This window comes from Ursus arctos, unplaced genomic scaffold, assembly GCF_023065955.2.
Source record: "Ursus arctos isolate Adak ecotype North America unplaced genomic scaffold, UrsArc2.0 scaffold_33, whole genome shotgun sequence".
NCBI classification, from domain to species: Eukaryota; Metazoa; Chordata; class Mammalia; order Carnivora; family Ursidae; genus Ursus; species Ursus arctos.
The window spans coordinates 1,607,488-1,633,531 of NW_026623019.1; the positions used below are offsets into that span (position 1 = coordinate 1,607,488).

A 26,044-nucleotide genomic window follows, 5' to 3' on the forward strand; every position below is an offset into this window, starting at 1 on the left:
GGCAGACCCTGCCCTAGCCGTCCCCCTAGCCGGAGCCCCGCCAGTGAGGTACCCTATGCCTGGCTGTGTGCCTGCCACTGGCTCAGCTGTCTGTGGAAGTGGAAAGGAGAGCATTCTCTCCCTCTGTGGGAAGTTCACTGCTGGGGCCCCAGGCAGGCGTGCTCAGGCCCCTGGGTGTCAGTGAGTACTGAGACGGCACGCGGTTCTCACACTCTCACAAGTTAGGGCAGCTCAGGCACTTCAGCTGGACCATTAGCATCCCCGCGGGTTCTCACCGTTGCGCCTGCCAACTGTGGCAGCCGCAGCTGGCTGTGCTCTGGAGCTGGGTGCTTTCTGCCCCTCCTGGGTTCTCAGACCTCTCCCAGAGGCATCCCGCGCATACCTCACCTGCACGACGGAGCATCCAACTTTCAGGAACAGCCCAGCCACTCCCCACTTCGTGCTCAGTAGTTTCGTCCTGCCTCGGCTTCCTGTAAAGATCAAATGAAGTCTTGCGGGGTTCCGTAGGGTTTCAGAGATGGCACAAGTCGTAGAACAGGGACTCAGACCTACACCTCTCTCTCAGGGAGCTGGAGCTCCTTGCTATTCCAAACTCCAGCAGGCTGGGCTCGGGTGCTGTTACCCTGCCTGCCCTCCCCTCAGACACCAGGGAAAGGCTTCCTCAGATCTGTCTCCAGAGTGGGTCCCAGATAACCACTCCTGAGTAGACAGTCTAGGGTGGGGTGGAGGGAAGGGGCCGAGTGGAGGAGGCAGTGAGCCTGGGAACGGGGCCTGGAGGGGTACTGGAGGCATCCGTGGGGAGAGGGACGTGGAAGGTCTGCCACTGGGGATTCCCTGCCCTCCTGGATGGGGCACTGGCACTGGCTGCCAGCTCTCGTTGCCGAGTCAACCCCAGATAAGCTACAGAAGTGAGAGCAAGCTAACAGGAACCAGTTAGAGGCTTCCTGTTTCCACTCTGGAGTGTAAGAAGCTTGAAAGTCATTACTCCCATCCTCAAAACATGAAAAACATTGAACAAACTAAAAATCAATAACTCTTCTTAGACCCAGCAGAGAATTGAGGTCATAGGGCAAGCCGTGGCCCAGAAAATCAGAGAGACCAGCAGATGAGGAATCCCAGCTTGCGCAAGTGTGGCCAGCTGCCGGAGAGCTGCAGGAGAGCTCACGTGGTAGCTGGCGGCTAGAGACCTGTGTGGGCCAGCTGGGGAGTCCAAGGCTCTGGGGTCCAGCCCCAGGGGGCCCACACTTGCACAAGCGTTTCCTCCAGTAGCCTTGTTACAGTCTCAAGTGTAGGTCAGAGAAAACTCCTTCCTGCTTCTGGTAGGGCACATAGATTCTCCAGACCTGTAGCTTCTTTTCATGCCTGGCCAGGCCTTTCATCCGGGAAAAGTTTTAATTTTGATGAAATCCAATTTTTTCATTTTCTTTTATCTGGTGCTTTTGCTGTCGGGTCTAAGAGCTCTTCAACAAGCCCTAGCACCCAAAGATGTTCTCCTAGCTTAGCTTATAAAAGGTTCAAAGTTTATATCTTACATTTGAATCTATTATCTGTTCTGAGTTATTTTTAACATTTGCCAAAAACACTATCCTCTATCATATTGCTTTTGCACTTTTCTAAAACACAAGTTTGCTGTATCTCTGTGTGACTATTTCTGTATTCTCTGTCCCGTCCATGGAGCCACATACCTATCCCACCACGCTGCCTTACACTGTAGCTTTATGTCAAGTCTTAACACCCTCCCGTTGTATTCTGCTTTCTCCAAACAGTTGTAGCTCTTCTGGTCCCTTTACCTTTTCCTCCATACATTTGGGATAAGCTTGTCTAGGTGGACAAAAGAATTCTGTGGGAAGTGACATTTTACTATATTGTCTTCCAATCCGTGAATGTGACATATCTCTTTATTTAGGTCTTGTTTAGTTCTTTTCATCAAGGTTTTATTGGTTTTATCATACAGATCCTCTCTGTTTATGTTTAGTTAGCCACCATACAGTACATCATTAATTTTTGATGTAGAGTTCAACGATTCATTAGTTGCATATAACACCCAGTGCTCATCACAGCACATGCCCTCCTTAATACCCACCACCCGGCAACCCCAGATCCTTTCTTTTAAAAAAGTTTTACAACCAAACATTTCACTTTCTGGAATTGTTGTACATGTCATTGTGTTTTTAATTTTGGTTTCCAGTCGTTCATTGTTAGTATTAGGAAATACAATTCATGTTTCTGTGCTGATCTTGTATCCTGAGACTTTGATAGACTGATTATCATTTGTTAGGCATTTTCTTGTTGATTTCTTTGGGTTTTCTATGTGAACAGTCATGTCATCCATGAATATGGACAGTAATCCTTCCTTCCTTCTAATCTGTCTTTTTTCCTTTTCTTGCCATACTGCACTGGCCAGTATCTACAGTACTAAGTTGAAAAGGAGAGATGAGAGAACATTCTGGTCTTGTTTTTGAATTTAAGAGAAAAATGTCCAGGGGCGCCTGGGTGGCACAGCGGTTAAGCGTCTGCCTTCGGCTCAGGGCGTGATCCCGGAGTTCTGGGATCGAGCCCCACATCAGGCTCCTCTGCTGTGAACCTGCTTCTTCCTCTCCCACTCCCCCTGCTTGTGTTCCCTCTCTCGCTGGCTGTCTCTACCTCTGTCAAATAAATAAATAAAATCTTTAAAAAAAAAAAAAAAGAGAAAAATGTCCATTCTTTCACCATTACATATGATGTCATCAGGTTTTTTTGTAGATATTCCTTGCTAAGTTGAGGTAGTGCCCTTCCATTCCCAGTTTTATGAGTGTCTAACATGAATGTGTGTTGTTTTGTCAAATGCTTTTTCTGCATTAACTGCTATGCCACAAGTGTCTTTTTCTATAGACTATTGATATGGTGGATTACATTGATGATTTTTGAATATTGAACCAGGCTTGCATTCCTAGAATAAACTCCATTTAATTATAGTGTATTGGGATGCCTGGGTGGCTCAGTTGGTTAAACGTCTGCCTTGGGCTCAGGTCATGATCTCAGGGTCCTGGGATTGAGCCCCATATTGGGCTCCCTGCTCAGTGGGAAGTCTGCTTCTCCCTCTCCCTCTGCTGCTCCCCCTGCTTGCATTCTCTCATTCACACACTCTCTCTCAAATGAATAAATAAAATCTATTTAAAAATAATGGTGTATTATTTTTTCCTTCTTTTTTCATGTGTTGGCTTTAGTTTGCTATTTTTTTCTAGTTTCCTTTGGTAGAAGCTTAGATTATTAATTTGAGAACTTCCTTCTTTTCTAATATAGGTATTTAGTGCCATTTTTCCCTCTTAGCAATGTTTCTTTTTTTTTTTTTTTAAGATTTTATTTATTTATTTGACAGAGAGAGAGACAGCCAGCGAGAGAGGGAACACAAGCAGGGGAAGTGGGAGAGGAAGCAGGCTCCCAGCGGGCAGGGAGCCCGATGCGGGGCTCAATCCCAGGACTCTGGGATCATGCCCTGAGCCAAAGGCAGACACTTAATGACTGAGCCACCCAGGCGCCCCCCCTCTTAGCAATGTTTTATCTGGGTCCTACCACATTTTATATGTTGTATTTTCATTTTCATTTTGTTCTGTGTATTTTTAAAAATTTCTTCAAGATACTTGTTTTTACCATGAATTATTTGGAAGTTTGCATCTTAATTTTCAAATATTTGGAGGCTTTCTTATTATTATTGTCATTTTTATATTATTTAAAGCTTATACTTTGGACATACTAGAGTAAGATGCAATTATATTTACTTTAGTTACTTTAAATGCATTCTTCAAATATCATTGGAATAAACTTTTCAAACATTAATTTTACATAGTAGTTCAGATCAGTCTTTTGTACTTGTTAGAGTAACCATAAGGGAATGCCCTGAAAATATAAATCCTAGGCTGCCAGACATGTTTATCAGGGGACAAGTGGGAGTTTGTGGGTTCCCATTATACTTGCTTTCTGGACCAGCACACAGGGATCCTGAAGGGATCCAGGATCCAGGATCCAGGAGAGAGGCCCAGCCGTCAAGCTCTGATGCGATCTAGTGTATGATCAGAGAATCCCAGGCCCTGTGCTGGCAGGAACTAGAACTAGCACCATCATCTAGTGAGCATCCTGTGAGCACTCAGGGTGAGAGGAGCACCAGTTGTTTCCTTGTTGGTCAGCATCTGATTTTGAGCTTGTGGTTGCAGCTCTAATGCTCAGTAGGCCCATGGCTGAGCCACCAGGTGGTGCTTACCAGCTTTGACAGCTGTGGGCCCTGGCTGTGGGCAGTGTCCATGAAAGCTCAGGGAGGCCAGTCCAGCGGGAAGCCGTCTGAGACAAGTTGGCCTTGCCCTCTTGCCACTTCGACAGTCAACATGTTCATCATGACCCCTGACTCCCCCCACCCAGATAAGGGCACAATTTCTCATGAGGTTGCCCATCTCTTATTTTTCAAACATCAACAACATCGTTTCATAAAGAAAGGACATCCTAACCCCAATTGACTAGGAAGCACATCTTGCAAAATAAGCAGGTTTGCCCTAAAACAAGACTTTTAGTGACTTCCATGGACCACTCTGGATTTCTCCAAATGTGAGAAGTCCATGCTGGAGATCACCTCAGATGTTGTGTGCTGTCAGAAGCTTCTGTGAAGGCAGGAAGCTGGCACCCTCACTGGCTACATGGGCGGTGGACGTGAAGGGACAGCAGGTGCCAGGTCTGCGTTCTCAGCAAGGCTGACCTCTGCCTATGTCCCTTTGTGTCCCTGCCTTCCGAGGAATGACGCCATGCTGGGGACAGTACCCAGCTTCCCGATGAGTTACTACAGAATTGCTCCTGCCTGACGAGAGGGTCACCTGCAGGCCAGAGGGCTCCAGTCTTCCCTGGAACACATTGCTCCCAGCCCACCACTTAACAATCCCCTTCAAACAAAGCCACTCAAGCAGCACATTCGTAAAGTTTGTTCTGTTAGGATATTCAGTCTGTGATTTGGAAAATGGTGGCTCCTTGCCCTGTTCTTGGAGAAACAGGACATACTGTGTGGAGAACTCAGCCCAGGGGGACCCAGAGTCTCACTGACTGTCAAGTCTGTTTCTTCAACCAGTGCTTTGATTCCCGGTTGGGGGTAATGAAGACAGGTGGTCACTGTCTTCGTGGTGATGGCCTTTTGCTGGTGTCGCTGGCCAAGGTTGCCTTGGTCAATATTATGTACAAGAGGTCTCCCAGCAGCTGCCTCTCTCCTGATCAAGCCACAGCCACACTGACCCTAGGCTGAGCATCTCCTTGGTACACCCTGTGGATGGTGGTTACTTCCCTGGTTCCGTGAATGTGTCATCCACTCAAACTATTATTTCTTGATGTTCTTTGCAACTTTCAATTCCAAAGAAATTGAAATCCTTCTTGTGGATCAGATAACCATAGGAACACAGCTCGTTTTGTAGCCCATGCTCCTGAACACTAAACCGGGTAGGCTATGGCGCGAGGCGCCGTCCGTTGGCGGTTCGGGGGACCCTGTGGGGGTGATGCGGGTCCTATGAGTCGGTGGTGGCGTCCTTTGGCGGCTCTGGGTGTGGGGTCCGGTGTCCTGCGGGTCTGGTGTCCGCGCTCGTGGACCTGCTGCCCTTCAAGTATCTCTCCACTCAAAAACAATGAAAATAACATTCTGTGGGTCTCTCTGGAATTTTTTTTTTTTTTAGTGTTATTTTATGTTAGTCACCATACAGTACATCCCTGGTTTCTGATGTAAAGTTCGATGATTCATTAGTTGCGTATAACACCCAGTGCACCATGCAATACATGCCCTCCTTACTACCCATCACCAGCCCATTCCATTCTCCCACCCACCTCTCCTCTGAAGCCCTCAGTTTGTTTCTCTGGAATTTGAATTTGGAGGCAACAAGTACCAAAGTTGGGAATACTCCTCTGACTCATTTATTGAGTAACTCCAGAGGGTGCCAGAGTCTTGGGTCTGGAGCCAGAGCAGGCTCTACAGCAGACCCTAGCTGTGGCACAAGAAGACCTCCTTGATCCTAGAATTCAGCAGGTCAGAAGGTGCTAGCAAGATCTGTGATCGGTAAGGATGTTGTCTGGAATCTGGAAAGCTCCAACAGGGACAACAGAACAGAGAGGTAGGGTTCTGGAGTAAATCTGTGCCTTCTAGGGTTGAGAACCAGTCATGTGAAGAGTAGCTCCTGTGACCTGGTAGCGACAGATCACCCAACAGCAGGACACAATGTGAGAACTGATCGGAGTTTCCCATCATAAGCTAGACGTGATGTGATCCACCCATTACAGAATTCAGCGTGCACAGCAGTGATCTATCATGCAATGCTTATGGCCCGTTTGGGACTGCACCTAAGCGTGGCCATAAGACCCAACAGAATCATAGGAGCAGGTGACCCAGACTCCTACCTGTGCTGCCTCTCCCCTCAACTGCACCCATGCTTCATGGGGGGTTCCTACAACCAACCAGCATGAGGAAAGGACTGAGTGAATCACACCCAGGCAGGCTGGTCATGTGGGTGTTGGCAGAAATGGCCTGCTGCTGCACTATGCCTCACTACAGCACCACTGGGGATATCCCTGAAAGACACTGTGAAAGGAAGTCCTTCAAATGAACCAAGCTGAGAGCGGCTCAGTTATTCATTCATAAGAAAGAAAATGACTGTGGGTACAGAGATACATGGACTTTTGACAGTGGCAGATGGATTGCCTGGTCAGGGGCCTAGAAGGGTCAAACTGGAGGTCCGAGGAAGGTGGAGTTGGGCAAACAGCATGAGGCCTGTGTCTTACCTGAAAGCCCACCAGAGACCATGTACTACAGGGAAGGCTCTCAATAATACGGCAACAGGATGACCATCCTCTGGCTGCCAGGCAGACTCTTCTCACCAATCCGGTCCCTGTGCAAAGACCCATGAACAGTGTCAGGGGTAACAAACAGCTAAGCACAGGCCCAATGACAAGGACTTCCTGTATCAAGACTCACATTACCACCACAGCTGAAGGCCTGTCCATGATGCTATCCACTTGGCACCATTAATCACGGGGCAGTATTTTGTCCTTATGACCCCTGCCTATGGTTCTGCCAGCACCAGCACCCAAAGTCTTATGGAATGCCTTACCTGTGATATCCCACAGTACTGCCTCAGAATGAAGGACTTATTTTACACCAAAGGAGGTGTGACCATGAGCTCATCACTATGGAATGCACTGGTCTTGTCCCATCCCATCATCCAGGATTAACTGGCCTGATGTGATGATGACATGGCCTACTGACGGTTGCACCACGGTGCTGGCCAGAGGACAACACCTAATGTGGCCTGGATACCATCTTCCAATCCATGATGTGGCATACATTCTGAACCAATGACGAATAGTGCCACTACTGCTAGAATATAGGAGTCTGAGAACCAACAGGTGTAGGAGTGGCCCCATCTATTATGACAGTCAGCAAACCCGCATATTTCATTTCCCATTCATGCAACCCGGGGCTCTCGCAGGTTATGGATAGGTCCTAGCTGCTGGAGATAGGAGTGGAGACAATTCTTTCAGGGTCACAGTAAGCATTCCTTTTAAATGGAAGCTGTGACTACTACCTCTTTTTTGTTCTTGGCCAGTGGCCCAACAGGCAAAGGATGGACTGGCTCTGATGATTGGAATCGTAAGTGACAAACATCAGGGACTAATGCTGCTGGTAGATAATCGCGTGGAGTGTGTCTACAACCTAGGTAAGTAACTGGGTATCTCTTATCAATGACTTAGCAGCAATGACCTTGAGTGAGCAAGGGAAACCACCACAACCATCACCTTGGGGACGAAGGTCTGGGTCACCCCACCAAACAAGCAACCCAGATAGCCCAAAGTGCTGCTTAAAGGGAATCCAGCAAAGGGGCTCTTGCTCATTTCACTAGTGCTCTTGCCACAGGCATCCAGACAGGTCATCATCCGCTCTGGGACTCTGGTCACACTTGGCACAGTAAAGATGCCTTTGTTCTCAGCAGGAGGCGGCTCAGGGATGGTAGGTCCCACAATGCAGTCTAAGAGCTGTACACATCGGGAGGGAGTGGTGCAAACGGTGGACTGAGCTGGGACTTGGAGCTTACACACCTCCAATTCCCTCAACCAGGTCCCGCTCTCCTGCAGTTGGCAGCCCATCCGCACCAGGCTGCCCCACGCTCGGAGTTGAGGCACACGCTGCAGGGCATTTGAGCTGTCACCCACCTAGGTGCTGGATGGTGCACACTAGAGGTGCACAGGAGTGAGCCCCACACTGAGCCAGGACCTCCAAGAGCTACACCCTCACAGCAGAGGATACAGGGACTAAGAGAAGGCAGCCCGGTGCTGACCAGAACGGGGGACGGGTGGGGGGCTGAGACAGCGCTGGCCTGAACCCGCACTACTGGAGCACGCACCTCGGATCGGCCAGACGTCCAGATGCGAACAGGACGGAGGCAGCCTCCAGCACCGGTCCTGTGTCCATGTGTCTGCAAACACTCAGCATCATCAGCTTTTTACTTTTTTTTTTTTTTTTTTTTTTTTTGGCCAGCCTAATAGTGCAAAGTGATAGGTCATTATTGTTTTATTCGGCTGTGATTACTAATGATTTTGGGCATTTTCTCCTGTTCTTTAGGGTTTGATTTCTTCTGTAAATTACATTTCCTCTTAATTCAATTTGGGGGTTGCTGTCAACGGCATGTCTTAATTTTGGTTATGGTGCCACTTGAACAAAAGATTTAAATTTTGATACTATTTCACTATGGTTTTTGCTTTTGTATTAATCCTGCTTTAAAATTTCCCCATAATTAAAAACAATTCTATTTAGATCCTTTACACATAAAAACGTATTTTTGTGCATGGAATGAGGAAGGAAATCTGCTTTTACTCCATTTGGAGAGCAGTCCAAGATCACTTACTAAAGCATCACCCCTCCATTCTGACTTGCAGTGTCACTCCTATTGTACACCCAATTTCCAAACATACCTGGGTCTGTTTCTTGATCTATTGTCTATCCACACAGATGCCATTTGTCTCAATGATAAAGTTCAATTCTGTCTTCATGATTCACAGAGCAGGTCTACCCCTTCCTTTGCCCTCGTTTCTGCAAGACTGTCTTGGCTACTCTTGTCCTCTTATAGCTCCATATACATCCAATAATCAACTTTTTACATTCTATTTTAAAAATGGTAGCAATTTTATTGGTATTACTTTCAATATATGGCCTCTTTCAAGTAGGGATTCTTCTATCCTTGAACATGGGTTATCTCTATTCTTTATTCCTTTAGAAAAGCTGTGTTTTTTCTTCATTAAGTTTTTTTTTTTAAGATCCCAAGATATTATAGTTTTTGGTGTTATTGTGAATGATACCATATTTTCTAATTTTTGTACACTGATTTCAATATGTAGATACCCTATTCACCAGTCATGCTGATTTGCTAATTCTGATGATTTTCTTAGGTTTCTAAAGGAGACAGTACTATTTAGAAATTATAGCACACATACCCATTTCTAATTTTTTTTTAGAATTTAAAAAAGTATTACATTTATCAGTATGTGACCAATGTCATGCTTACCTTGTTTCTAACATCAGCAGAAACGTTTCTGATTACCTATCATTACACGTTTGCAATCTTTCCCCACTCCCTTTATCCAGTTAAGAAAATTATCTATCCTTAATTTTGATATTTCATAATTTCTGCTTAGATTTTCTATTTAACCCATCAATTATTTAAAAGTGAATTTTAATGGTGTGTGTGTGTGTGTATTTGGTGTGACTGTCTTTTCACAAAGGACTTTTTATAGTTAACAATATTTTGGAATTTGTTAAGACTTCACTTGTGGCCAGTGTTTTGTATCTATTTCTTTTTTTCTTTTTTCTTTTTTTTTTTTTAGATTTTATTTATTTATTTATTCGACAGAGACAGCCAGCGAGAGAGGGAACACAAGCAGGGGGAGTGGGAGAGGAAGAAACAGGCTCCTAGCGGAGGAGCCTGATGTGGGGCTCGATCCCATAACGCCGGGATCACGCCCTGAGCCGAAGGCAGACGCTTAACCGCTGTGCCACCCAGGCGCCCCTTGTATCTATTTCTACTGGAGTATCTTGGAGTATCTTGGGCTGCACCTGGAGTAACAGACTCAGAGGCAGGCTGAGATCTGCCTGCTGGCAGGAGTCAGAGGTGCTCCTGAGGCCCTCGTGCTCCCCCAGCAGCAGCAGTCCTTGCCACAGGAGGGGGAAAAAGGCTCAGAACCTGGATTTAGAGGACGTGAGAGCATGACACTTTTGTGTTTCCCCCAAGCTGTGGTATCACACCTCAGAGACCTTGCTTTCCTGTGAGGAGCCTGTCTGCCAGACTCAACACACACCTTCCCTAAGAGCTTCCAGTGCCCCCATTATGACTCCCTCCCCAAGCTTCCCACATCACACCCAAAGCAGGGGTCCACAGAGCTGTCCTTGGGCAGGGCCACCATAGCCGGACATGACACCACTCTACTGCTGCAGCCAGCACACACCAGGCTCTGGCTGGCTCCCCTAAGAACTGACCGCACTGCCCCATGTCCACACCTCTTAGGTGGCCCATACACTCACCATTCCCTTATCTGACCCCCCCCCCTTCTGCGAACACTCCAACCTCTTTCCATGTGTCTTCACCAGAAACTGTATCGCAACTTACCTGAACTTTCCCTTCGTCTTCTGAAGGAAAGAGCTATTTCCTTTCTTGCTGTGTCACGTGTGTGTTTATTTATCTAATTTCTTGTCTGCTCTCCCTTTCCCCTATGGCTGTATGCAGGATGCACTAGGACCGCCGAGTACCAACCAGTACTGTAACAGGATTAACAGAGATTTCTGACTTCCAGACGACAAAGACCTTGGGAGATACTCACACCAGGGGAGGCTGGGCAAAAGGTATATGGAATCCACAGCACTGTCTTTGCAACTTTTCTGTAAACCTACAATTATCCCAAAATAAACCTTATCACAGATTTCAAAGCAGGGGGGTGGGAGGGGGGGGCTATAGATTTTTTCCTCTTGAGGAAATGACTGTAACTGGGCTTGTCCGGGGCACAGGCGCTATGCTGGGTATACAGTACAAGAATCAGGAAGAAGGGCTGTGGTACTGGACCCCTGAAGCAGCAGGCTATAGCAGAGAGCTTTTCATCCTCACTGTTTCTCAAGAATTTTTCCTATTTTTGAAGAATTTTTCACAGTGCGAGTCAACTGGGAGCTGCTCAACTGAAGCTGAAGGGGTCGCTCTCTCCCATCCTGGCCCGGGGGGTGTGGGCATGTCATGAAGCCAGAAAATCACACACGCGTCCTGGTGTTCCGAGCGTCGGAGCAGCCGGGAAGTTCTCAGACAGCATCAGCGCCATGCGTGCAATGGCAGCGGTAGGAGCGTGTGGGAAACGACAGCAGGCAAGACCTTGCTGGAACAGGCTCTGGTTGCTGCCTGCTGCCCGGTCTCCTGTGGTTCCACGTCTGTTTCTCCAGCCTTCCCGCTGACCTAGTGCACTGTTCTATTTCCTTCCAGTAAATTCCTCTCTTGGTGTTAGCGAGCCTTCTGTCCTGTGGCTTGCAGTTGAGAACTCTAATGATGTGCGACCCAAGGAGCCAGGGCTGCCCTGGGGACCAACTCCAAGGATGCCACTTGCACAGAATACAAAATGGTATCCCTACAGTTCGGCAGTGTGGTGCCACACAACTATTTATTAATGCGTCTACAGCATGTAACAGAATAGAGAAAAAAGACATTTCCTTCCTTCATTACGTATCTGAATGACAAAAACAATCAGGATACAAGCCCAGCACCTTGAACACGGGCCTTCTTGCATCCCCTCCTCTCTCCCACTTACCATCTGAATAAGCTTGGGCAGGGGGCATGGCAGCCAGACAACAGGCCAACAATGAGTGACTCTGTTACTGGTCATGCTCCTTGTCTGAAAAAGAGAGACATCATATGTCCTTCATTGGCTTGCTGTGAGGATTTAAAAAAAAAAGTCGCATAGCACAGTGCCTGGTCCATAAGAGGCATTTGAGAATTGCTCATTCCTTTTCCAATGTTGATAAAATAATCATTTAGTTTGTATGTAGACAAGCTTTTCACCAAAGTGAGATTATTTTCAATTGACACAATCATCTGAGCCATGCTGCATGTTGAAGCAATATGACCTCAGGATACTAGTCCCGATGCTTCTGGCTTCCACACCTACAATACTCATACAGTCGCTTTCCACGTGGGTGAATCCACTGTGAAGGGAAGGGACAGGCTGCATGTTAACTTAGAGAAGACACATGTTTAAGTAGTTAAGCCTTTACACGAAGATGGAACACAACCTCTGGACCTTCTCCACCCTAGCACACCCCATCGGGGTTGAGACCTGCGTTCATTCCTAACAACTAGCAGGTAGGCTCACATTCTGGAGTGGGAGTATCCGCTTTGGGCCCTCCTGATGGTAGCTGCCTGAATCATGATTTCAGCAAATCTAGAAACTTCCAATAGAGAACAGGTACCTAATCCAATCTCGACAGGGTAGAGTCATTTCCCCAGAACTGAGAACCAGGCAATCAACTCCCAACCAGTCTCAGTGAAAGACATCAACACAGGAGCTAATGGAGCCATCATTTTCCACGATGCTATCTTTGCCTAGACAGACAACGCTGCTCTGAGGCATGACAGACAGTGAGCAGGTGTGGAGAGAACCATACCAGACAAGCACACAAGGGATTTGAGTTTCCTGTAGAAGCTGGTTTTGGCCATAGATTGCTTCTAAAATATTGCCACTTTGGCTTTCATGAACTACTGTTTAGCTCAGAATTAATTCCATGCTAAAAATAAAACAAGATAAAGCTGCTAAGAACATTCATGTGCAAGTCCTTGTTTGGACAGAACATTTCTCTTGGGCAGATACCTGGGGGTATGTGGCTAGGTTGTGGTAAATTTATATTTAACACACCAATTTTCCCTGTTTTCTTTAGAGAATTATTTATGTATTCACAGATGATAACATTTTAGGAAACTGAAAAGCTCTCAAAGTACCGGTTATGTTACAGCATTCAGAAAGGTGCTGGAAAAAGTTATGGGCAATAGCACGAAGCAAGACTGCTGGGTTTACTGTTGCCAGATGGAGCTCCCAAAGGAAATTACCACTCAACTGAGGATTTCTGGAGGAATCTGTTCTGAATTAGGAAAGGGGCGTAATTCAAAATCATGATCCATTCTGGGGTCCTGATTAAAGCACACTCTGGAAAAGATATTTCTACGTGTGCTACTTTTTATGACATTGAGAATGGCGTCAGTTCAGTGAAGAATGTCTTCCATCCTATATCCATGTGAGTCAGTGTGTGAACACACACGTGAAGATCCTCACAGTGCCACCTGCTCAGCACGATGGTCGCGCCGTCTCGTGCATGTGGTACAGTGTTTTTAAAAGACATGTAAAAAAGAAGTTTCTAGAAGTGCCACTTGGTTGCTAAGTTGAGAACAGTGTTATTTCAGGGAAAGGATGCTCTACCCACTCAGTAATGAGGTAGAGAATTCTTTAAAGACACACACACAGAAGAGCAGGAAAAGCGTATTTTGAGGCCAACACGGGAGCACAATCCCTCAAGGGCAACCTCCGCACCGGGCCGCTTTCCAGCGACCATGAGCACAAGTGTCTGCGCTGCGCGTCCCTCAGCAGAGAGGCTTCCTGCCGCCGCAGGAGGAAGCCATCACCACGGCCGAGCGGTCGCAGCGTCTAAGCGGGACCGCGCCCGCCTGACAGGCTGGTCACCCACGCCGGCCTCTGGGCACACGCACACTCAGCGTGGTGAAGCCACGATGCCCGCGCCCCCGAAGGGCAGGGGCGTGAACAACTGCACGAGGGCGTTAGCAAAGACACAGCAATGCAGATGCCAACAGGGCCTCCAACTTCAAAGGACTCTGCGGAGGAACCCGAGCGGGGAAGGAACTGGTACGCGTCCTCCTCGGAACGAGAGCACAGGCCGTCCTCGATGCTTTGTTTAGCAAGTGAAGAGACAGCGTTTAAACCTACCCGTTACTGTAAGACTTGAGTGAAATCTCTACTTCTGTCTCATCAGAAAGTTGAGCTTGGTATACTAAAACAAAGTTTTTCTGTATTAATTAGGAGTTTGCTTTAATAATTATCTTCAAATGACAACTGATTGAAAACTCAGAAATGAGGTAGGTCTGTTACAGAAATCTGTAGTTTTTTAAATATTTGGTTTGGGGCTTGGTATTTTTTCATTTTCATTTACAACAGCAAAACATCTGCCACAGGAGGCTGAAATTACCCCAGACCGCACGCCGAGTGTGATGGCGGTCGCCATCTCTCTGTGCAGCCTGAGGCGGACCTGTCCACCCCGTCCGTTTGCAGAACTCAGTCTGGAAGAAGAAACAAGTGACTCCAAAATACTAACTGAAGAACCCAAAGAAAAACTGCATTCTTTGGGGTTTTTCCCATCCCACCCCCACGGACTCCACCCCCACCTGCATTTGGTAAATGGTTTTGGAATCGTGTGGCCTACGGCAGGAGGTGAGGGTGGGGCTCCAGGTCCATGCTGGGCCCACCCAGGTGTCACTATGTGCCCCTGTGGGGCTGTGGACAAAACAGCCACATCTCAGACCCTGTTTCATCTGGGAGACTGGGCGGCAGGTGGCAGCTTTGTACATTAAAGGAGATAAATTTTTTAAGCAGAGGAGGAAATGGCATTTGAGCAGCGACTTATCTCAGGTTCCCCGGATAGTGAAAATAGGCCGGGCTGAGACCCAAGTCCCAGTCATACTGCTGGAAAGGCCAGGTGAGGCCACTTCGCAGGTCAAGTGAAGGAAACTGGACGCAGTTACCTGGCCCATCTGTGGGAGCCCCCGAGCAGGTGATAGCAGCTCTTGAGGACGGGAATCTTATTTTCCTTATTCCACACATACACTCGCAGGGAGAGGTCGAAGGAAGCCGTGAGGACTCGGCTCTGGTCCTTGAAATGAGAAGCCAAGTGAGGCAGAGCCCCGGGCTCTGGAGCCGGGGCCACCATGCAGGCAGGCGGGCCCGCACTCACCACCCACAGGGATGTGATGGGCTTCTGGTGGTCCTGGAAGGCTGCCAGCTGCAGGCCCTGGATGGTGAAGAGCACCAGCTCCGACCCCGACACCAGCAGGATCACCTGGGAGCCGTGGCCCTTCATGAGGTGAGGAGGCATCATGGTGTCTGGCAGGAGGAAACTTGCAATCTGCTGCACTTTTTGAAATAAAAACACACAGACTGTCATCTCTCAATAGCAGCTGGGGGTGTGGAGGACACGTGCCTCATCTAAGAGGACACGGTACGCTGACCAGAGCAACACCGTTGTGGTCACACCTGCAATTACTCCCTGAAGCCTCCAGTTCATCCACTCTCCAATACGGATGATGGTGCCCTACTTAAGGGGATTGCAAAGATTTGAGGCAAAATGCATGTGGAAGCGACAACATCTGGCACACGTACCCTCCAGGAGATGGGCCCCCCGCCCGCCCCCAGCTACGGCACGGTGACGTAAGAAGCGGCACCATGGGAACTGTGACATTTATAACATCTACCAAAAACTATTACTGATGATACTGTCTTTTATACTGTATAGCATTCCTCGTTTTTTTTTTTTAATTAATTGGATCATTTCCTTATGGTTTGCCACCAGGAAAAAACAATTACATCTTTTGAAGAATTCATGCTCATACCAAACAACAGATTAGAGTACACAATCTGTTTCCCTTTTCTCCTCGGCTGCCAGGAAGCTCAGAGTAAAGTTTATGGTCAAATGACGACATGAAAACAAATGAATACAAAAGAAAAAAATGCTAAGGGCCACAGGGCAGGCCAGTCACAGTGACGTGCAGTTTGGGAGACAGAGGCGGCAGAAAACGAGATGGCTCTAGGTCTTATTTTCCTGCTGGCCTGGGAGCTCCTTGGGGAAGACATGGTTGTGGCTTTTACTCATCTCTGTGCACACTCAGCACCAAAAAGAGTGTCTTTGCCACAGCTGTGACAAGACAGTGAGGAGAAACGAGACTGTATATGGCCAGTGGTTAGTGTCTGGATCCCAGGGCCACACAGAGGGCCCAGAATGTGGCAAGCGCTCAGCCACTCGGCCAGTACAGACAATCGCAAACAAGAAGACATTTGCTGGGCCACTGTATTCACTGAGAAGGAAGAAAAGTGCCCCAAAGGAACCCGGGGAATCTGTGCTCGAAGCACCGCGGTGCAATGGTGACGGTCTGGCGTGGGGTCGCTTACCCACAACATCCACTCCTTCCCGGGGCTGCCTGGCCCCCAGCTCACAGGTGGTGACGGCCAGCCGCGTGCTGTTACTGTTTCTGTGCATCACCATCAGCCTGGCGGTCTCGTCCGGGGCCCAGCAGGCTCTGGAAGTCAGCCTGACGGGCAGAGTGGTGGAGACGGGAGGGTCATCTTCCAGCAGACACAGCAGGGAGCGAGTGTAGAACACCTGGGGAAACACCGCCACGTGGTCCACGACGCTGAGAAGCACCCAGGAGGGCCGCAGACCCACACCCAGTGACCTCTCTGTGTCTTACAGGGTTGCCTGTGCCCCTTGTGCACCCTCCTCTCCAGACTGCTCAGAACAGCCAGTCAGGCCCCGCTGGGAACATCTCGCACACAAGTCCCGGGTCAGTCGGTGTGACAGGACAACCAAATCAACGGCTCTCGTGTTTTTCTCCGGGCTCCTGTGGTTCTGAGCAGTGTACACCACTGGTGTGCTCTTACCTCCAACGTCTTGCTCTGTACTCCTGGCCTACCCACTTGGAAGTCTGCTCCAGACGACTCCCCTGTCCCTGGACTGTCCTGTCTGCAGGTGCTACTGGCAGGCTTGGTCCTGCGCTGGAAGCCACCCTCCCAGACCCATCCACAAGCCTGGGCACAGAACCCACCACCTTGTGTGCACAAAGCCAGGACCCTGGAGCGGAGGACACAGCTCACCACTGACCTTTGGGCCCAGGTCTGAGTCCTGGGTCGAAGCAAACACCCACTGGCAGTCAGGAGAGCAGAGGAGACTGGTGGGGCTGCTCGGAAACACCCTGGTCCTGGAGAGCAGCTCCAGCTGGGGCACGGTCAGCGCATACAGGACGCCCTCAGCAGAGGCCACCTGCACAGCAAAGGCCGTGGTCAGCACACGGCCTCTCAGGCCAGAGGGCGACTGCTCGACTGCCTCCTTGCTGGGGCAGTGCCACTTCCGTGCGCCAGAAACAAACACGTTCCGATCCACATAAGCCTTCGCAGCAAACCCTCTACTCCCTCCTCACGGCAGCCGGGGTGCGACCTCCGGGGCTCCTTCTATCTGTTATGCTGAAGTGGTATCCACAAACTGCCTTTTTGTTTTCGGCTTCTAACACTCCTTGGAAATATTTCTTGCCAGACATTTCCCACGACTTTTCACCTCCTCTCACCCTGCTGGAAATTTAAGTTGTTCACAAATCTGGTCACTGCAGCACTGAGCACTCCTGCACAGAAGCCCCACACACCAGTTCCAGTACCACCTCTCGGCGGTCCCCAGAGCTGGCCGTATCAGGTCGAAGAGTGTCATCCTGAAGACTTAACAGAAAAACCACCACCTTTTCAAAAAGCGCAAATCGTGTTTGCCATGTGTAAAAAATACCTATTTAGCCTCACCTGACTCACTGTAATGCCGGTCTCTGAGAATGCTTACTCATCTAAGAGGTGAAGAGCCTCATCTTAGTGCCACTTCCTCGATTACGGGTTAGTAACCAGGTATTATTGGCCATTTGCGCTGTTTTCTATGAAACTGACTATGCATATCTTTTTTCATCTAGATTCTATACTTCATATAATCTGATATCAATGCTTTGTTAAAGAAGATTCAGTGTTCTCTCGTATTTGTCATGTATTTTAATGTTACAATATTCTCTGATTCAGATGTTTTGGATTTTTAGGTAAATCAAACCTACATAATTTTTCTTGATTCAAAAACTGTTTATATATTCCTGAGATAATTCTATACTATTGCCTTTTGCATTAGTTTTTAATTATTCTAAACATATTTCTATAGAGTGACATGGGAGTAACTTGTTTTCCCTTCCTGTCCGTACGTTCCATTTCTCCAATAGCTTATCCTTCACCTACTATTTTAAAAGGACAACTTTAGGGGCGCCTGGGTGGCACAGCGGTTAAGCGTCTGCCTTCGGCTCAGGGCATGGTCCCAGCGTTCTGGGATCGAGCCCCACATCAGGCTCCTCCGCTATGAGCCTGCTTCTTCCTCTCCCACTCCCCCTGCTTGTGTTCCCTCTCTCGCTGGCTGTCTCTATCTCTGTCGAATAAATAAATAAAATCTTTAAAATAATAAATAAATAAAAGGACAACTTTATGGTTTGCTCCCGGGTTTCAGCATAAATAAATAAATAAATAAATAAATAAGTAAATAAAATGGACATGTTTACACAGGCACTTACATATGAAACCCTCTCTGGACTTTCTATTCTGTTCGACTTACATAAAGACACCTGTTCTTACTGGCCAAGAAAACCCAGAAACTTCAAAATGCTCAGCAAATGGCAGGCAACATTCAAACAAAGTCATTAGAAGAAAGTGAAAGTAAGAAAGAAGCAAAACATTTTAGCTGACAGAACCATTCCCCAAAGAACAACCAACAATCAGAGACCGGGAGCCACACCCCAACTGAATCAAATATCACGAAATAAGCACATGCAGACATGAAGAACACCCTGAATTAGAAAGTCAACACTCAACCGGAAATGGACAAAAAGCCAAGATGTGAAATCAGAGTTAACTTAATTCGGGAAAGATACTGAAGAAAAAGTTATCGTAAGAAAGACTAGCAATATACCTAAGATAGAATATATTCTACTAGACCAATAAGGACACTAAAGAGAAGAAGGGAAACAGGCAAGAGAACAAAGATGGGATAAAGGGCTAAGATGAATCCGAGAGCAGGAGTCCAAGAGAACGGGCAAAGAAGATCTGAGTCAACATACAAGTGGAGCTCCTGCAGAGGAAAAGCAAACAGACTAATACTTAAAACTCACATACAGTGAAACTTTCTGAAAAAGAAAACCTGAATCCATGTATCAAAAGGGTACACATGTTCCTGGAAAAGTCAATCCAGGATGGTCACCAAGACACCTCACAACAAAACTCCTAGACTTAAGGTATTTCAAAAATCCTTCAAGCTTCTGATTTACAAGTCCAAGTGTCTAACAAGGAAAGGAAGTCAAGGTGGGAGTAGACTTTTCAACAGAAACATACACAGTGAAATAATATTTTCACAAAATTTAAGACAAATATGAGCCAGGGATTTACGGCCCAGCCAGGCCATGCTTCAAGCATCCAGGCCACAGAAAGCAGCACCAGACCTGCAAGGATGCATCTGAGAGACTTCCCTGGGGATCTACTAGAGATGGGGCCCCATCAGACCACAAGATACAAGGAAAATGTCACCAGAACTGGTGTGACTACTAAGTACAGGACACTGTAGATCAAAGAGGTAAAAGAGAGAGAGAGAAAGAGACAAGGAAGAACAGTGTGTAAATGTTGCATGTTCTCAGAAAGGTGGAAATAGCGGATCTTCAAAAGCAGGAAGAGAAGGGACAATGATCAAAGTAGAGTAAGTTCACTGATCGCCATGGAGGAAAGGAGTATCACGTAAAGCCCACAAATAAAATAGTACATAGGCCTGGACAGGGAAAATGGAGACAAAGTATTAAGACAAAGGTAGGGGCGCCTGGGTGGCACAGCGGTTAAGCATCTGCCTTCGGCTCAGGGCGTGATCCCCGCGTTCTGGGATCGAGCCCCACATCAGGCTCCTCCGCTGGGAGCCTGCTTCTTCCTCTCCCACTCCCCCTGCTTGTGTTCCCTCTCTCGCTGGCTGTCTCTATCTCTGTCAAATAAATAAATAAATAAAATCTTAAAAAAAAAGACAAAGGTAACCACCCCAACAAAAATACAAACCTTCCTAAATAACAAAAGATCACCTTTACCCAAAAACACACACATAAAAAGGGAAAACACACTTGGAGAATGGAGCCCAGTATGTGCCACATCACACCATAAACGTGATATGAAACAAAAGTTGAGATCAGGAACATACGTTGTTCAATGTAAATGGCTTAACTCACTTTATCAGCATAAAGATGACCACATTGATGAACAGAAGAAAACATGACTGTATTCAAGCAGCTCAATCAAAACAGAAGTTAACCATGATGAAATGGTAAAGGTGTGTCAGGCACACACAAATCCTTGGAAAGCAGCTGAAGTGGTCCTGACAGCAGAAAAGGGAGGACTCAGGCTCAAAGCAGGAAATCCAACAACAGACACTTCCTACCCATGTGAAAATCAGTAAAAGGAAACCTTGCCTAGAATGGAGTTCAGAGGCTGGCAGGGGGAGCTCTCACACCAAGCACTGGCTGTCAACGCAGACCAAACGGAGATTGGGACCTCCTGGAGGATGCTATTTAATATCCCAGCAGGAGGAGGCAGGTTTCTTCCATCCCAGCAACAGCCCCACCAATGAGAGACCGGCACAGCTCAGCCAATGAGAAGCCACTATACTTCCAGCTCTGAGTTGATGCCAACGGACATTTACTTTGCAACAGCCCCACCCCCTTCCTCTATAAAAGCAGCTTTCTCTTGTTTTTTGGGACTTCTCCATGGTTTTGCCGCAGCTAGCTTGTCTTGAACTGAACTGTCCACTATTCCCACATAAACCCATTTTTGCTAGCAAAATAACTGGCAGCTTTTTTTTTTCAAGGTTAACAACACTAAAGGCTGTAATTCACAACGAAGAAATAAAACCTCTGATAGCTATCAATCAAAGAAACACCCCAATCACCTTCACAAAGCAAACACAGAAACAGTGAAACACAATAATATTTATGAATTAAACATTATTATGTAAAAATAAACAATAATAATGCTCTCAGTCTAAGGCCAGGTAGACAAAAAGTAAATAAATATAAGACCTAACAATATAACTGGGGCACCCGAGTGACTCAGTCCGCTGAGAGCTGGAATCTTGGTTTCAGCTCAGGTCATGATCTTGGGGTTGTGAGATAGAGCCCCACGTCAGGATCCACGCTCAATGCGGACTCTGCTTGAGATTCTTTCCCCCTCCCTCTCTCAGCTCCTCCCCCCTTCGTGTTCTAATAAAAAGACCTAACAATAAACTTAATAATGACTATTTTTGGATCTTTGCATCCCAATAATGGAGAATACACCTTCCTTGCAAGCACACGCAAACATTCACAAAAACTGAATATACAGTCACAAAGAAACCTCAGTAAATCCTATACGGTAAAGTAATACAAACTCTGATCACAATGGAATAAAATGAAATGAAACTGGAAATCAACAGAAATATTAAATAAAACAGACAAGGCACTAGCTAATATAATCACAAAAAATGGAGAAAGCACATACACACAAAAAGAAATGACAGGGCAATAAAGAAGATGTGGTATTTATACACAATGGAATGAAATTTTGCCATTTGCAACAATGTGGATGGAAATGGAGGGTATTATTGTAAAGTAAATCAGCCACAGAAAGACAAACACCATACGATTTCACTTTTATGTGGAATTTAAGAAACAAAACAGATGAACATTGGGGAAGGGAAGGAAAACCAAAATAAGATAAAAACAGAGACGGAGGGACGCCTGGGTGGCACAGCGGTTAAGCGTCTGCCTTCGGCTCAGGGCGTGATCCCGGCGTTATGGGATCGAGCCCCACATCAGGCTCCTCCGCTATGAGCCTGCTTCTTCCTCTCCCACTCCCCCTGCTTGTGTTCCCTCTCTCGCTGGCTGTCTCTATATCTGTCGAATAAATAAATAAAAAATCTTTAAAAAAAAAAAAAAAAACAGAGACGGAGGCAAACCGTAAGAGACTCTTTAGGAAACAAACTGAGGGTTGCTGGAGGGGAGGTGGGTTGAGGGATGGGGTAATTGGGGTGATGGGCATTAAGGAGGGTACTTGATGTAATGAGCACTGAGTGTTCTATGCAACTGATGAATCACTAAATTCTACCCCTGAAACTAATAATACAGTATATATTAAATAAATTGAATTTAAATAAAAAATTTAAAAAATGACAGGGCAGAAACAAATGTTCAAATAGAGGAAGTTTGAAGGAAAAAAATCTCAGGAGTATTCTAGACAACTGTATACATAAAAAGTTGAAAGCCTAGATACGGTGGGTAGTTTCCTAGGAAAACACAGTATATTAAAATTGATCCTAGCAGACAAAGAAAAGCTTGAGCAGACCAATTTCCAGAGAAAATGGTTTTAAAACTTCCCCACAAAAAAAGGACCCAGCACCCAATAACATCAAAAATAAATTCTATCAAACTGAAAAACCAGATAATCCCAACGCAACTTAAATTGTTCCAAGGCATTAAAAAAGAAGGAAAATGTTCACTTTCCTTGAATGAAGTACAGCATTTATATGTAAACCTGATAAAGACGACCAAAAAAAACTACAGACCAATCCCCCACAGACAGACCCAAATCCTGGTAGAACGCCAACATTTAGAATGCATCATGACACTAAACAGAAATATACGATGGTTTATATCTTAAAAATCCAATAAATCACCATAACAAACCTACGGAGAAACATCCTGTAATTATATCTGCAAAACGAAAAGGCCTCTCACAAAATTCTACACCTAAGCATGATTTCTGAAAACAGTAAAATGGTCACTGTTGGATCTTTCATTAACATTGTTCCTGAAGCCAGCACCCCACCCACCACAGTGAAGCTCCAGGTCATCCCACCACAGTCAGCTACAAGGGGAAATGGCCACCAACGGCACCACTAATTAATTAATATTGTACTGGAAGTACTGGCCGGAGCAGCCAGAGAAAAGAAAGCAACTAGATGCCCAAGGCTTGAAAAAAATAAGTATCTCTACCTATGGATGATTAAGTGTTTACCTAAAACAATTAAGAGAATCAATCATAAAATAAATGCAAACAGGAGAATTCAGTAAGATGACACAATATAAAGTACAACAGCTTTCATTTAAACAAACAACATCCAGTTAGAAAACAATGGAACAGAAAATACTGTCCCGTATCAGTGGAATAGCAACGAGTGATAAAATACTTTGGAATAAAGTTAACAAAAAGAAATGTGCAAAATTTATGTGAGGAAAAAAGGAAATCACTTCTGAAGAAAATAAAAAGCAAACCTGAACCAATGGAAATACATCATTTATTCTTGGACAGACTGACTCGGCAGCATAAAGGTGCCCATTTTCTCCATGTTAGTATTTAAACCGAACGATATCAACGACGATATCATTTTCTTTCCAGGAGACAGAAATTCTGGTTCTAAAGTTCATATGGAAAAATAAACATGAAAGTAGCTAAGGAAACCTTGAAAAAATAAGAGTAAGGGAAGTCAGACTTAGATCCCTAACCCAGTTCTAGAACAGTCTCCATCATCCCCACAGTTCTTGTGTCTCTTCACAGTCCCCTCCATCCCTAGGAACCGCCGGTCTGCTGACAGTGAAGACTTGTTCTGTCGGGACTAGAACTTCCCAGCAACAGAACCACAGCATATACACACGCGGCTGCGTCTGGCTTCTCTTGCTCGGCACGTTTCTCAGGTTCATCCACGCTGCCGCACAGATCCGCAGCCCCGTTCCTTTTCTGTGCTGAGTAGTATTCCACCGCACACAGATACCATTTTTGGAAATCCACCTATTGTTAAGCACTCGGGTTGTATCCAATTTGGCTATTGTTACCAGGCTCCTACAAACATCTGTGTAAAGTCTTTTGTGTAAAGACTTTATCTCATTGGTAAATAGCTGAAAAAGGGACTGATGGGTAATGTGGGAAGTGTTTTTTAATATTAAAATAACTGTCAAACAATTCTCTGAAGTTTTGTGTCACATCTTTGTAAGCAGGCGTTTAACGTCAGTTCTTCAGATCAACACGGTGCCGTATCTCACCACGGCTCTAAACTGCATTCCACCGAGGACAGGTGCTGTGGACCTTCTCTGTGCGCTAATGGCTACCTGTTTATATCCTTCTGTAAGTGTTCGAATCCTCTGCCTAACTTCAAAGTTGGGCTGTCACTTACCTACTGAGTGATAATAGATCTTTATATATTTTGGACAAAGTCCTAAAACGAAGTTGCATTATTACAAATGTTTTCTTCCGGTCTAAGCTTTGCCTTTTCTTTTACTGAACAATGCCTTCTAAGTGCAAAATTTCTGAATTCAATGGCATCCGATAGATCTGTTTCTTTCTTGTAACGTTAGTGCTTTTTGTGTCCTGAGAAAATCTTTACCAATGAAAATTTTCTAGTCTACCAAAAAATAAAAACTACTAAAATTAATAAGTGAGTTTAGCAAGGTTGCTAGATAGGAGGTAAATATACAAAATTCAAATGTATTCTTACACATATTTATACAGAGGTAACTTCTATGTGCTACGTATAGTATGTATAGCAATTTCCTTAAATACAGAACTACACATTTATATATTATTTATACTTTTTTTAATAATAATATTTTTTATTATGTTATGTTAGTCACCATACAGTACATCCCTGGTTTCTGATGTAAAGTTCCATGATTCATTAGTTGTGTATAACACCCAGTGCACCATGCAATACGTGCCCTCCTTACTACCCATCACCAGCCCATCCCAGTCCCCCACCCCCGGCCCCTCCGAAGCCCTCAGGTTGTCTCCCAGAGTCCATAGTCTGTATTTATACATTTCTATATATGCTACATACTAGCAATGAAAAATCAGAAATTAAACTTTAAAACATTAACATTTAAAATAGTGTAATATACCAATGAATAATTTTAACAAAATATATGCAAGCCCTGTTCACTTAAAACTACAAAACTTTGTTGAGAGACATAAGTGAAGGCCCATCTAAATGGAGACATAGATGCCGTGTTTGTGACTTAGAAGACTACGTATTTAGGTGTCAGGTGTCCCCAGATCAATCTATAGATTCAATGTCATCAAAAGCCCAGTAGGTAGTTTTAAAGAAGTTGACAAGCGTGTTGTGATGAGCGCTGGGTGTTATACACGACTAATGAATCGCTGAACACTACATCAAAAACCAATGATGTACATATGTTGGCTAACTGAACATAATAAAGAAAATTTTTTTAATTGACAAGCTGACTTGAAAGTTTTTAAAGAAATCCATCTATTTTTGAAATAAGAAAATGCTGGAGGTCATGACTTCTAAGTGTACAGCCAACGAGAGCCCATGTCTATCCTTACAGTGGAAATCGACTCACACATGATGCTGGTATTCTGACAACGGTGCTGCTATAATTCAGTGAAGAAAGGATGGCCTTTCCTACAAATTCTGGAAACCCATTTGTAAATAAAAAAACCTCAATGCTGACCTTGCACACACATGTAATTTAACTTTAAATGACCTACATGTAGCGTCTCCAAATAATCCACGGGTCAGAGAAGTCACATGAGGCCGAGCCGAGGGCCAGGTTTGCACCTGGGGTCCCAGTGGGGCTGCTGGCAGCTCAGTCTGTTGTGGCCGCAAGCAAAACTGAGGCTTCCCGTGGTGGGCGGTGGGGCGTTCCCAGGCCCCCAACACGGCAGCCAGTGGGGTTCACGTGAGTGCCCTCTAGTCTCCAGTCTCCGACTTCGGCACCAGCCAGAGCAAACTCACTGCCTTCAGAGCTTTCGCAGTGGGCACACCCAGATCACTGCCCTTCAGCTGTGTAACAAACTTCTCAGGATGTCTTTAGATTTGACCATTTCTCCTTGAAATTCCACCAATTTTGTTCTATATCATATATGTTTAGGCCACCTTTAGCCTTGCTCTATCTTCCTGGGAGGCTAATCTAATTATTATAAAGTGCCCCTGAACATCTAGGGATGACTTTTATCTTGAAGTCTTCTGATCTAACCTCAGCTTGCTTCTGGTTAGCATCTCCAGTGAGTCATTTTCCCTCCTTTTCATTCCAAACTTCCTTAAGTGTTACAGGCTTTTCCTTTTGTTTTTTTAAAGATTATATTTTTAAGTAATCTCTACACCCGATGCGGGGCTCGA

The 26,044-nt window shown here is 45.8% G+C and overlaps 1 protein-coding gene and 1 long non-coding RNA gene across 6 annotated transcripts in view; both read right to left on the bottom strand.

The window, feature by feature from the left end:
• Positions 1 to 3,582: 3,582 nt before the first annotated feature.
• Positions 3,583 to 8,512, bottom strand: LOC130542375 (uncharacterized). Its single transcript, XR_008956915.1, has 3 exons — positions 8,394 to 8,512; positions 6,775 to 6,881; positions 3,583 to 5,620 (listed from the first exon to the last, which is right to left on the bottom strand). It is a non-coding gene; the product is annotated as an uncharacterized LOC130542375 (long non-coding RNA).
• A 2,178-nt stretch (positions 8,513 to 10,690) lies between these two features.
• Positions 10,691 to 26,044, bottom strand: part of CDK20 (cyclin dependent kinase 20) — a 43,770-nt gene continuing 28,416 nt past the window's right edge. For 2 of the 5 annotated variants that reach the window (XM_057305662.1, XM_057305661.1), the window contains 5 exons: positions 16,949 to 17,107; positions 16,240 to 16,450; positions 15,029 to 15,207; positions 14,820 to 14,947; positions 14,083 to 14,357 (listed from right to left, as the gene is read on the bottom strand). In XM_057305662.1, the coding sequence (XP_057161645.1) occupies positions 14,186 to 14,357; positions 14,820 to 14,947; positions 15,029 to 15,207; positions 16,240 to 16,450; positions 16,949 to 17,107 (849 nt within the window). In that variant the 3' untranslated portion in view covers positions 14,083 to 14,185. Of the gene's footprint in view, positions 12,221 to 14,082; positions 14,358 to 14,819; positions 14,948 to 15,028; positions 15,208 to 16,239; positions 16,451 to 16,948; positions 17,108 to 26,044 lie in introns of those variants that run through there. The other 3 variants (XM_057305664.1, XM_057305663.1, XM_026519168.4) reach the window with 2 other exon arrangements.